At 30.4% G+C, this 11,546-nt stretch overlaps 1 protein-coding gene across 1 annotated transcript; it reads left to right on the top strand.

Annotated features, from left to right (window-relative positions):
- Positions 1-2,571: 2,571 nt before the first annotated feature.
- Positions 2,572-11,333, top strand: LOC122272934 (single-strand DNA endonuclease ASTE1-like). Its single transcript, XM_043056973.2, has 2 exons — positions 2,572-2,903; positions 9,486-11,333. Exons 1-2 carry the CDS (start codon positions 2,746-2,748, stop codon positions 11,218-11,220), a joined length of 1,893 nt encoding a protein of 630 aa, XP_042912907.1. The 5' UTR covers positions 2,572-2,745; the 3' UTR covers positions 11,221-11,333.
- The last annotated feature ends 213 nt before the right edge of the window (positions 11,334-11,546 follow it).

Below are 11,546 nucleotides of genomic sequence, written 5' to 3'. Positions count from 1 at the left end.
AACGAACCAAGAGACAAAATGTCTCACAGTATTTTTTGAGAAAAATCAAAAAATGTGTTAGAATAGAAGAGTTTCCATAATTTTGTCCATCCCTGTAGGTTACCTTTTACTGTGATTTTTTTCACTAAAAACTCAGAACAAAGTCCTTTGTAAGTTTTTATTGTACATATATTAAAGACTATATTTGAAACATAACTTTCATTTATTTTTTAGTTTACATTGTTTTATTTATATTTTACTTCAATTCTTACATCAGAGGCCATTTAAATAAATATTTAATAATTTAAATAGAAGCTTTTGAATGAAAAAAACTTGCCTATAATCTTTCTATCGGCAAATATCTTTCATGACGTTCAAAAGGCCAAATCTAATGATAGATCATTTAAAAATAGAAAAGCAATTTTGAAATCTGATATCAATTAACTTGAGAAATATAAATCAGACCAATAATTTAAAGGTTTTTTGTGAGAAATTTCTAGAAGAAAATTTATCATTAAGTTATTAAATAAATATTGACAACTAAATAATCATACCCTGAGAAATTTTGAAAAAAATTATTTCAAAGTAACAAATAAAATTCTACAATCATTGAACAACTGAATAATTATGTTTCCACCCTGTTCGATGAATACAAATTCGAGAAAAACGCAGTTAAAATTCATACGTATAATATGAAGCGTTTAAATGTAGTTTAGTGTTATGCGCATAAAGAATACTTTTTGTACTTAGTTCAGTATATTCATCTTCCTGTTTCAGATTTGTGGCTTAACTACCACTATAAATGTTAAATACCAAATCACTAGAATATAAGACACGTAAACTTATTTTTAACTTGAGAAGTGGCTCTATAGATACATAAAAGGCACTAATAATTCGGACATGACTTGTAAATATAATAAAAGCATTGACAAAATTCAACTTTAATTATTTTAAAACTTGACCAAGCTTTGAAAAGGGGCACTATGAAATGAAATGGATGAAATAAGAATGCAATGTGAAGAGAGAAAGAGAATTGTACAGGGGGAGTACAATTAATTTTTTACAAACTTCTTAATAGAAGTACACCTTTTATCATTTTATCTTTATTTTGTTACTTGATTATGCTATCGTCGATAGTCGATTTTGCAGTATACATATACTGCAAAATGTATCATATTATATGATTTCACTCGAGCAATGTGCTCACTACTAATTCTTTACTTTTAATTTCAGGAAACAAAGACCTCAAGGATACACCTCAAGAATCCGCATCCCATGATGAAGGGGTAAAGGGCTATCTCAGTCTCAGGCACCCCGACCAACCCACAGGACTAGGACTTTATCCTGAGATATCTTTTGATAGATGAAGGTAGACATAGTCAATAATTATATCCCTTCAATGGTGACCTGATGACGTGATAAGAACTCACCAACATCGATGGATGGTCCACATTAATCAAATTGTTTAGCTTAAAATAAAGCGCAGCAAAATAATAATAATAATCCGGTGAAGTAAATAATAGTTTCCTGGTTCATAAACAAAAAACTGAAGGGGGAAAAATGAACGAAATGAAGAAAAAATAAAATGACTTAAAAAAAAATGAAAATAATAACAGCATTAATCAACTAGTGGTGTTCGTTCATCGAATTCTATCACAGATAAAATTCTGGAAGGGGAGTAATGTGGCGTAACTACCACCATAAATATTAAAAACTAAAATCACTAGTAATATAAGACATGTTAACTTAATTCTATCATGAGATATTTTTTGATAGATGATGTAGTCAATAATTAATTACCCTCAGATTCTTCTTAAAGAATTTTGCGGCATTTTTTTCTCCTTTGAGATGTTTTGCTTCAAAAATGAAAACGCAGTTAACTGAATTACTAAACACAGGGCCGGATTAAGCGTACTCGGGGTCCTAGGAAATTCAAATTTTTGGGGCCCTTAGTTAAAAAATTTTTCTCGTATATTTTTTATTTATTCAATTATAAAAGTATTCATAGATCTTTTCATTTAAGAAAGCATATTTAAAATTAAAATAATTAATAATAAATTAAATTTTACTTTATTTTGTTAAATTAGAACTAAAAGAATTATCGTATTTTATTAATATATATTTGAAATTGATTTTTTTTAAATCATTGCTTTTCTTAATTTTTTTTTAATTTATTTCCAAAAAAATTTTTTTAAGGGGGCCCCTAATCATTGGGGGCCCCAGGCCATGGCCTAGTCTGGCCTAATGGGTAATCCGCCCCTGATTTAACAAGTTCAATTCATTTAATATAAGTTAGACTACGTTCGACTTTGATAAGTGTCCGTCCTTGGTGAAAAGGAGCGATAGACACTTGTTCAAATGGGAATTTTCCCGTAACGCGTCATGAACTCGTGAGGGGGTGTAATGCATCTTTATTAGAATTATTTATTATGAACACCGCTTGTTATAATCCTTTTCAATTGACTTAAGCCATGATTTTCAGTCGAATCAGTAAAAAATTGAGAGAGGAGAGATTAAAATAAATAACTTATGATGATAAAAAACCCAAATAAAGAAATCCTTAACTTATTTTAAAAGCAGCTAATAATGATAGAGTGATTTATTGTTTTGGTTAGGTTATTTTCCCTTTGTGTTCACAATATTTATTTCCTTCCTTAACTAATGATTGACGCCCCAGTTTTTATCTGAATATGATATGATTCCTGATTGTATTTAAACGGAATAATTGAAGAAAATTCTTAACTTGTGCTACATTTGAAGTTCAAGATGGGAGTTCGTGGTTTAAGCAGATTTATTGAAGAATGTAACTTGAGTGAATTGTTCGAATTGCATGATACATCAGTTGTTATAGATGGATGCAGTCTTCTACATTGCTTGTATGCTTACAGTGGAGCTGCTTACATATACGGAGGAGATTATGATGTGTAAGTTTTCCTTTCTTTACTATTTGTTCATTATAATTTACACTACACCATGAGGAAAAAAAATTTTTCCTCGTATCGTTTCATTAAAAAATATTAACTTAAAGTAAGGTTTAACTCATAGGCGTGCAGTGAAATTCAGTTTAGCATTTGATTTTAGTGTATGCATAGCTTAAGATGTGCTCTATTTTTACGGATTTCATCGTCAATCCGGGTTACTTTTGAACCCTTTTTTCTTACAGTTATTACTACTTATTTCCAGTTTTTTTTTCTTAGGAAGAACTTGATATTTTTAATACAATGTTATTACAACACGAGAGATTCGAACATGGGTTTTTAAACCGTTTAACGTTTTTCAACCTTATGTCTAATTTTCTGTACCTTGAAAAGCCATTTAAAAGATTCAACATTCATAAAATTTCTTATAATTCACTAAATCTATAAATGATATCTATATATTTCTCTTACACGGCGGCAAAAAAAAGCCTCATTACAACTCCCCGAATGGCAACACTAGAAAATTGACCAATGATTGCCGCTAAAAATGTCACATGCCAAATCTAGATGAGATGGCTCAACATATAGCGCTTTTAAAAACGGAAACTGAAATAATCAGAGAGAGCATAAGCTAGGCAGAAGTGAGTAGTCTTTATCAATAGATCTCTATTTTAGTATTTAGTCGAAAGCGTTTTTTTTCACGAATTTATATATTACGAATTTATTTGACGATTTCTGATTTATATCACGAATTTATTTGTTTTACAAGAACTTATTTGTTTATGCAGGTTTTCCATTGCGATTCACTTATTTCAATTTTTAATAGACTTAATTATAGCTAAAATTTTAACCTTTTTAAAGAGATATTAGTTTTAGAAATTATACTTAACATTTTATACTATAGCACATTTCTAATAGGTTTAACGAATTACATGTCATTTATTTGAATTCAAATTTATTTTAATGACTTAGTATTTACTAAAAAGATGTAATTTTTTTTTTAAAAAAAAAGTTGCTATATGGATTTGAATGATTGTTTCGAATTCTTAGAATTTTGTGCATTTGCAATGTACCTAAGTTAGTAGCGAGCGAAGCGAGCTTGGTTTGCGAAGCAAACCATATAAGATTGCGTAGCAATTTTCAGGGGTTGGCGAGCGTTAGCGAGCAGGGGGCGCAGCCCACGAGTAAGTTAAAAATATGATGTGCTGAGCAACTGAATCCCAACTGAACGTGAATCTTATTTTCTGGTATAATGTGTTTGTTTTATTTTAAATCATTTAAGACGTAATAAAATTTCTCTAATTAAAATATTTAATTTGCATTTGCATTGCTCTATAAATATTTCTTACTTTCATTTCTGAATTTATTTATTTTAAAATTATCTTATGTATCAAGTAATGTGATAAAAAAAAAACTTTGCTTTTCTCCATAGATAAATATTTTTTTTTAAAGTATCAGTTTGTTATTCTGCAGTTTGATAAATTTTATTATTTAGTAGCAGAGTTTAGTATTATGCAAATATATTAATAAATTGACTGATTAAAAGAATTGTGTCTAAAGCACTGAAGTTCGTATTAAAATTATCACGTCTAGGGTATGCTGTCAAAAGCTAAGTATGTTGGTTATCCTAAAATGATAAACAGGACTTAAACGATTAGATGCATAATTATCTGCATCTAATTGCTAGATCTATTAGATGCATTATGCTTTCCAATGACTGATATGGTCATGCACATGTGAACCCATGAATTTATCACCCCAAGTTTGAGTAATACTTCTAAAGGGAAAACAGCTGACAGAACTAACGTGCTGTAATTACGGAAACCACTGTAGTTGCTACTTGTTTTCGTAATTTGTTGTAAAATGTGCAATTTACAAAAAAAAGTAGTGCAGTTACTAGTGCGAAACAAAAACTACTACTAGTATGTTACGATTCCTGCCAACTACTTATTAAGTTAGTTTAGTAAACAAGGTTCAAACGTAACTATTTTTTTCGAATCTGATTGGTGCAAATCTTACGAGAGTCCATCAACGGTACATTTTTTTCTGTATACCTCTCGGTGTACTTAACTTAGAGGAAATCCCCGTGGCACAATCATGGCGACATTGTCGCAGAACGTTACAGAGTTCTTGCAGAAAGAGTCTTCCTTTAGGAAGTAAGCAATTTTAGTTTTCATTTCTGCAGAAATTTCGATTTTTTTTTACCTAAAAAATTCATCAGAAGGTAAAGAAATGCTCGTGATTTTTCTATTTTTACCTGGGAATAATGAAAAATAAAGAATAGTGGATAGATTTTGGTTTTCTTTTCTACCGAGATTTTCAAAAGATTTTTTTTCTCCGAGATTATTATATAATAACTTATATTAAATTACAAGACTTATATTCCATTTTTCAAAAGATTCTTTTCATGCGCATCAGAGGGAAAAGAAATTGTCGTGACTTTTCTATTTTTATTTAAGAATTAAAAAAAGTCGATAATGACTGGTTTAAAGAAGAATTTCAATTAGAAAATATAACAGAAAAAACCGAAATCGCGAAAATTGAAAAAATAGTTCCGTCATTGAAATCCTGTTCTGTCATTCATATATCTTTTTTTTTTTCAAATGCACACTATTTTACATTTTAATAAAATTTGACTGTGAGTAAGGAATTCGTTACAAATTCAGGTATGTTGCAAAATTATGTGCCACTTTCTTTTTTAATTTGTTTGAAATGAAATCGATCCAATGTGTTTTAAAGAAAATTACGCACATAAAAAATTTTTAAAAGCGCATTTGAGTTTTCCCTTTTTTGCTCACAACTCGCGCCGATTCCATCTTAAATTTATGCAGTGTTTTGATTTAAAAAAAATGTGGGGGGGGGCAATGCTACTAATTTTTGCTTTTTTTTCCGAAATTCCGATTCAATGTCCTTTATTGATCAGTTATTATTTATACTCTCATTAATTTTTGAAATATACCGGTATTATTACGGCACGCGAAATTCGAATTGCGGATTCAAAAAATCTTTCTTTGACGCGCTCGTTTTGCGTCAATATTCTCGTTAAACCATATAGTATTTCAATCGTTTTTTTCGACTGTTATTGGACCCTTCACAAAATATCTTTTCATAAAAACGGACCCTTCACAAAATATTTTAACTTAAAAACGGACCCTTCACAAAATAATTTATCTTTTTATCGAACCCTTAACAAATTTCTTTATCTTGAATATAGTTTTATTGTTAATCGAATAAACCCTTCCCAGGGGGGGGGNGGAGAAAGACAGATGTAAACGAATTAAATTTTGTCTTCGGCAGACGCTTCTTCCATTATTCGTCCGAAATGAATATTCTACGTTCATCAGTATAGGCTACATACCAAATATTTGTATGTTGCATCTCTAATTTAGAAGCAGCAATTGCTGTTTATTTTTGAAATTTTTTTTAATTATAATTTTACAGTGCTGAGCATAATCTTGTATTTATTTAAAATTTAAAAACTCCTTGAAAAAGTTTTTTTGCAATAACGGATCCTATTTGCACAAATTCACAAAAGCGGACCCTGGTATAAAGATTGTGACTTAACGTTTATTTTATATTCACAAATTACGAGTAATTTTTCCAGAATTTTACAAAAACGAACCTTTTACAAAATGTCTGGACAGACCCCTGCTTTTAGACCTTAACAAAATCACAAATATTTTATAATTTTCTAACATTTCTGGAGTGAAATGATCCTTGGCAGTTAGCGGCATAAAAAATTGAGCTTTGAAAGAAAAATTTACCTTAAAAAACCAAATTGGCTCGAACGAGAATAAGCTAGTTCTTAACAGTTTCCCATGATAAAATAAACCTTTTAATTTCTAAAACAGTTTTTTCTATATTTTTTTCAATCTACAATTCTCTGAGCAAGTATAAATTAAATCTTCCAGAAAAACTAAAAAGTACTTCAATAGTGACTATATTTCGAAAGTAATTTGTAATAACAACATTTTTTTTAAAAACAAAAAGCTGTAATTAACTACATTTGTAATAAATTAGTTGTAGTTAACTACAAAAATAATGTAAATTTTATCCGACCACTAAGAAAGGCATAAGCAAATTTTTCGAATCCTATTTTGCAAACAAGAAAATATTTAACTTTATTGTCTTTCATTACAGTTTAAGTAACAAATCGTTTATCATTATTAAAATGTTGAATGAAGTTGACTTGACCATCAGTTTTTCATATAATTTTTAAATTCATGTTATTCTTTTATCGTGTGACATGCCTCTTAACAACCCATGTCTTTCAATTTCATAAAAACATTTTTTAATATTAATTATACAGATTGTTTGTAAGCTTTTAATGAATGCATATTGACTGAAATTGTAAAGCCAAAATATAAGATTTTTTGGCAATTTTCGAGAAATGTATAAAAGTCTTTACGAAAATGGAAACTTTTGGATGAGTATCTGTAACACAGAGATAGTAATGCGAATCTTTTCAACTTTCAAGTTGTTTACATTCGTTCAACTGAGGACTTCTCGAACAATTCTGTTCATAGTTCATCGAAACATTGCGGAACATTTTTTTTGTTGTTGTTGCAAGAGATTTTTCTCTCTTCAAGCTACAGTTTTTTAAAAGGACATAATTTGTAGTCTATTTTTTTGTCAAAATGTGCAAGTTTAAAAATGTTATATATAACAGACGTTCATAATAAGGAAACGCCCCTGACCGTGTTCACCCACATTTCGGGGTATAGATTCCTATGCAATTTTAATCCTGATAATGTACCCCAACTCCCCTAGAAGTTTGTCGTATCATGTACTCGACTCACTGTTATATATGAAACCCTTACTTTTAAACTTGTACATTTCGTCTAAAAATGTCATTTAAAAATATCTGTAGCTTTTCGAGTAAAACTAATTTCAGATTTGAAATTTCCACACCCGATCAAGTGTTGATCGGATGTGATATCAAGTATTGTGTGTATAAATGTAACCAAAAATTTGTTTCCCAGAGTAATTTCAAAAAAAAAAATTGTTTTTCATTATTTAAAATGATTCGGTGAGACAAACTATAACAGTGCATATTAACAAACTTAACAAATAATAATATACTATTCATAACTTTCTGAAACTTCGAGAACGTTCCCACGAGCCGAACTGATCTACTTAAATTGCACCAATTAAATTTTAAATTTCTTAATGCATTATTTCATGAGAATTTTCAGTTTAAAAAAAATTGCAGTAAAAAATACATTTTGTTCTTTGACTAGCAGTAACTGTAGACTTTGACTAGCAGTAATTGTAGTAACTTTGACTAGAAGTAATTGTAGAAACTATTAACTGTTGTTCAATTGATATGCACTTAATGAAAGAACTCTAAAATAAACTTAACAATTTTTATTACAAAATAGGGAAACACGATTTAACACGTTCACGCCGGGTTGATCCACCGGTGGGTCATGCTAGATTGCCTCATCTTGGCAGCGCACCGGAGTAAAAACTGGTAANCTGTTTATCTGTTACATTCTGTTTATCATTTACATATTAATAAAACATTTTTTAAATGAAGACTTTCTTCCACTAAACTTTTTGTCATTCCGTCACGGTCATTCCGTCACAGCAAATAGATGTTAATAACTGCTAGCCAACCTGAGGTTAATTTTCCAAATTCACAATTTACATTGCTTACACATTATACTAAAAGTAAAAAATAGTTCAGGAAAATAATAGTTGCAAAATTCACAGAAACTACCAGTTCTAAGCGGCATGCCGAAAGCTTGGTTGCCAAAATGTCATTCCGTCACACAAGTAAAAAGTTCATAAAATAAAAAATAAAAAATAAATTTTTAGTTCATGAATCACATTATACCAATAATAATGATATGCAAGAGAAAAAATAATGTTTATTTGAAATTAGATGCATAGAAACTTCAATTGATTGTTATTTTGCAAGTCAAAATGTCATTCCGTCACATATGGAATTGCCCAAATACCAATTATTTTTAACGGATGCAATTTTTATATTGAATTGCTTCATCGCCGTGATAAATTTCCTTGCAGTGGATTGTTATTGCTGAGAATGGATTAACTCCTCCCGAATATTATCTAATATGGAAATAGCTCTTCTACCAGTATTTTCACTTTTCCCGGTGTGAACGTGTTAAACAAACAATCTTAGGTCGGACAACCTCGTTCGTAGTCTATAAAAACAAAAAACTAACTAATTTTAGGAAGTAGGAAATTCTCAAAAGTTATACGAAAGTAGCTCCATTTCTGAACTAACACAAATAATGGACAAAATAATAAGTTCTGACATTATATTTATAATAAGCAAAAATATTTCTTTAAACACTAGATCGAAGTCACTATTTGTGGCTTTTAAGTAGCTGAACATTTTTAAATCTAGACGTATGGCAAAGATTTTAAAAATTTGAATTAGTTTTGTGTCACAAACCTTGCGAATTTTCTTCCATTTGTACAGTTTGATGTTAAATAAAATTTATATTCATAAGACAAATAATATAAATATTAAAAAATATGTAGATGAAATTTGTTTGAAATCATGGATTTGCGTTGTCTCTTTAAATTATTATTCTAACAAATTTTGCTCTTTTGCAGGTACGCTGCATCCATCATAAATTACTTCTCTTGTTTGAAAGAATGCAACATTGAGCCAATCGTTATTTTTGATGGAGGCTATGATAAGTCAGATCGCATGCTGCAGAAACTACTTGAAAGACAAAAACATAAATTAAAAAATATTAAAAAATTCTTAGAGAACAAGGAAAGTTCAACAGAAGTTCTACCCATTAATGCTTTTGAAGTTTTCAAGAACACTCTATCAGAAATGGGCATACTCTATGCTCAATGTGATTACGAAGGTGACAACCAAATGGCAAGCCTTGCTGTGCATTACGGTTGTCCAATCTTAAGTGAAGACAGCGATTTCTATATATACGATTTACCAAATGGTTTCATTAGGCTAAATCACATCAATGTTGGTGTCAAAACCAAAACTCTCACGAATGGATCTAAAGTGAAATATATATCGTGTAAAATTTATTATTTGAAATCTCTTCATGCAGTATTCTGTCTAAAAGACAGAAATGTCTTGCCGTTATTGGCAACATTGGCGGGGAATGATTATGCGTCCCCTTACGAAGAATTCAAACAGTTCTACTGGCATCATATGGCTACGGTCCCTTTTAGGAATAAGTTTGAGGGACTTTTTTCTTGGCTGCGATCCAAAACTCTTGATAAAGCAAAAAGTAAAGTTTTAAATTTGATTGAGTTAGAAAAGAGGGAAAACGTGAAATCCATTATTGAAAATTCGATAGAAGATTACCAAATTAAGCCTACTAATATGGTGAACATTCTTGAGTATTTGAGTTCTAACGTTCATGAAGCTTTGATTGAAGAAACCAAATTGGTTACACCATGTGGAGAAATGCTTCCCAGAGATTTTGTTGTGGCTTTTCATAAAGGTTGTCTTCCTCCCATTCTAATGAACATAATTACTTTGCATCGGAATATATTATTACCACAAATCGATGACTTTTCCAAAAGTAGCAGTTACACATGCTCACGTTATATTCGACAGGTTATTTACGGCATACTTGTACACCATTATTCTAGAAACAGCACACGGCACGTTCATGAATGTATTCGCCAAATAGAAGAATATGATAGAAATGGAAAAATCATACAGAGAATTCCAGTGGAATATCTCTTTGAACTAAAAAACGGCAATTTCGTCTTGAAGTTGAGTGATATACATACATTAAATAAAGATCAACTTCGAAGTTTTATGTCAAATGTTCTGGAAGTAAGCGGAGATTTTGTCTCGGATGTTCCGAGCCATTTACAATTATTTTTCATTTGCGTAAACTATTGGCTACTGAAAAGCTCGCCAAAACCGGAAAAAGAATCTTTACTAGCGCTTATATTTAGCGTGATATATTTCCAAGCTAAAGAGATTCTGTTTGAAACATCAAGGGATGCTGTTTACCCGAGCGCATCAATTTCTCAACAGGGTGCCAATTTAGTTCATTCAAATCTTAAAAAATATTGTGAAAAGTCAAGTAACAGCGATGAATTCTTCAGTTCAAGCATTGTTCACAGCTTCAACCAACTTCAGGCTTGTATCTCAGATTGCATTGCTCTGAATTACTTATTAAACGCTCCTTTTGAGCCGCTAAAGCTGCATAAATTGTTCAATGGTACACTGCTTTACAACTTAACTAAAGAACTAACTCAGCAAAAACCAAATTTATTTATCAGGCAATTGCTGGGTATTGAGGCATCTAAATTGTTTGATATGCTGCTCAGTAAATTTTTATATTACGATGTTTAAAATTTCTTTAAAATCAAAGTCAAATTCGAGTGAAAATGAAGATTATTTTCTGACGAATCACTTATAGTTCAAAGTGTAAAATGCTATTTCCTATACAAAATGAAAAGAGAAAATACTAAAAACTAGGTCAAATCCGCGACGTGGAGCTTTTAGAGCTCAATCCAAGATCCTTCAACTAAACAACTTGGAAAACTAAACAATCGATTTTCCCTCCACTTTTCGAACGATCCATTTCGAATTTTTCACGTGACGCCATTATTTTTTATTTTAATAACAACACTTTGGAATAAATTTTTTGTTCCATTTATGCAAATGCTTGATATTGC

The sequence above is a fragment of the Parasteatoda tepidariorum genome, unplaced genomic scaffold (assembly GCF_043381705.1).
Source record: "Parasteatoda tepidariorum isolate YZ-2023 unplaced genomic scaffold, CAS_Ptep_4.0 HiC_scaffold_1586, whole genome shotgun sequence".
In the NCBI taxonomy this organism is placed as follows: domain Eukaryota; kingdom Metazoa; phylum Arthropoda; class Arachnida; order Araneae; family Theridiidae; genus Parasteatoda; species Parasteatoda tepidariorum.
This window is presented reverse-complemented; position numbering and strand designations above follow the sequence as displayed.

Coding starts and splice junctions, on each gene's coding strand:
- LOC122272934 (XM_043056973.2), top strand. CDS start 2,746: ATGGGAGTTCGTGGTTTAAGCAGATTTATTGAAGAATGTAACTTGAGT. Junction 2,904..9,485: donor TACGGAGGAGATTATGATGT/GTAAGTTTTCCT, acceptor GCTCTTTTGCAG/GTACGCTGCATCCATCATAA.